Source organism: Numida meleagris, chromosome 22, assembly GCF_002078875.1.
Source record: "Numida meleagris isolate 19003 breed g44 Domestic line chromosome 22, NumMel1.0, whole genome shotgun sequence".
NCBI classification, from domain to species: Eukaryota; Metazoa; Chordata; class Aves; order Galliformes; family Numididae; genus Numida; species Numida meleagris.
Window position 1 is genome coordinate 2,228,855 of NC_034430.1, and position 1,882 is coordinate 2,230,736.

General features: G+C 62.4%; 1 protein-coding gene across 1 annotated transcript in view; it reads right to left on the reverse strand.

Moving 5' to 3' along the window:
- ASAP3 (ArfGAP with SH3 domain, ankyrin repeat and PH domain 3) overlaps positions 1–1,882 on the reverse strand; it is a gene marked incomplete at its 3' end in the record, with an annotated part of 13,508 nt that overhangs the window by 9,742 nt on the left and 1,884 nt on the right. The window contains 2 exon segments of the mRNA XM_021375613.1: positions 44–189; positions 521–593. Coding sequence (XP_021231288.1) covers positions 44–189; positions 521–593 — 219 coding nt within the window.

Below are 1,882 nucleotides of genomic sequence, written 5' to 3' on the forward strand. Positions count from 1 at the left end.
GGAGGGCCATGTAGGGCTGCATGGTTGCTCCCCCCGTGCTCACCAGGTTCTTGAAGAGCGCGGTGACCTCGCGGGTGAAGACGGCCAGGTTGAGGAAGCCGGTGGAGAGCTCGTGGTTGTTCTGCGAGAGGTGGTTGTTGCCAAAGTTCTCCAGGGCTTCACTGTACTGCTCCTCATTCTCCACATGGGCTGTGCCGGGGTTGGGGGACACAGTGAGGCTGGGACAGCCGTGGGGTGGCCCCAGGAGACCACATCGCGAGGTGCCACCAGCACCGACACCGCGTCCCCATCCCTTCCAGCAGTGCTGCGCTTTGGAGCAGAGGACGGCAGCGATGCTCCCTTGAACCACCTCCCCAAGATTTCCTTTGCTACCCCTTTTCAGCCAAACAGGGCCCCCCAACACAAAGCCAGGCTGCGTGGGACAAGCCCCCACGTCCCCAGGGCCACCACCTGTGGCATCGCTGGAGGATGGCATTGTGCCGCACCGGGGATGCCCAGCATCCCTCAAAGCACAACTTACTGAGCCCGGAGACGTGGATGGCTTTCACGTATTTCCTGATCCTCTGGAGTATGGCTTGGTCCCCATCCAGGCTCTGCAAAAGCAAAGCACCGAACCCTGTCAGTCTGCGGGGTGCTGCCAAGTGGGGTAGGTGCAGTACAGGGACAGGGGGAACCCAGACGGGCAGGATCGTTGCTGGGGATGCTGCAGCCCCAATTTGTTTGGATCCAAGCTCCCAGCAGCTGTGAAAATGCCTCCAGAACTCTCACAGGGCCTCACTCCAACCAAGGAGCACGGATGCATCAGGCTGTCCCTGCCACACCAGCACACGTCCCCATGGCTTGGGGACGGGCACAGCACGAGAAGGACACCAAGGCCCCCAGTTCCACACAGGGACCCCGGGCACAGCCAAACCCTGGACCCACATCCTGCAGATGCAGATCCCACACCCAGGGACGCAGCTTTCCGCAATCCCCTCCTGCAAGGGTTCGGGTGCATCCCTCCTCCCCCACCCCAGTCCTTGCTGCAAACAAAACCCAGCGCCAAACCCAAGGGATACCCCAGCCCCACAGTGCTGCTCAGAGGCAGAGACATGCAAGCAGCCCCAGCCATCAGGAAAGGGTTAAAGGCTGCTTGGCTGCGCTGCAGGTAGCAGAGGCATGATAACAGGCTGGAAATATTTGGAGGGCGTGAACGGCGAGAAGGGCGAGGGATGAAACCGCGGAGGAATTGCAATAAAGAGCTCTCTCTCTCTTTCTTGCTCTCTGCGAAGGTTTTGGGGCTGATGTCAAGGTCCGTTTCCTGACAGCGGGGTCAGCCCGGCTCCACTCCTGGGAAGCACAGAGGCCCCTCCCTGAGCAAAACACTGCTGGGATGGGGGGGGGGGAGGGCGGGACACACAGAGAGAGGCAGAAGCCAATCCCCCAGGGCTCTCATAGGACACCACGGGGGGGATGCTGGCAGCCCCATGCACCCCTCTGTGCTCTGTGCTCTCCAATATTGTGCCATGGGGTAGTGCAGAGCAGCCACTGGTTTGGGGGGGGGGGGATGGAGGGAGGTGACACGAGCAGTGATGCCCATGAGCCCCCAGGTGTGGCTCTGCCCTCAGCCACAAAGCGGCCCAGCACAGCCTCGGGCAGGGGAAACTGAGGCAGCACCAGAGGCTCGGGGCGCACACGGGCACCGTGCATCTGGGGGACGCAGCCTCTCCACGCTTTGGGATGGGGCAGCCCCCCCCCCACGGGGCACACAGGGTGGCACAGAGCAAGGATCAGGGACAGCGTGGGGAAGGGGATGGAGGCACACTGGCGACAAGGGATTCCCTATGGGGATGGAGGGAGGGACAGACCCGCACCTGCACTGCAGTCACCCTCACCCAGCACA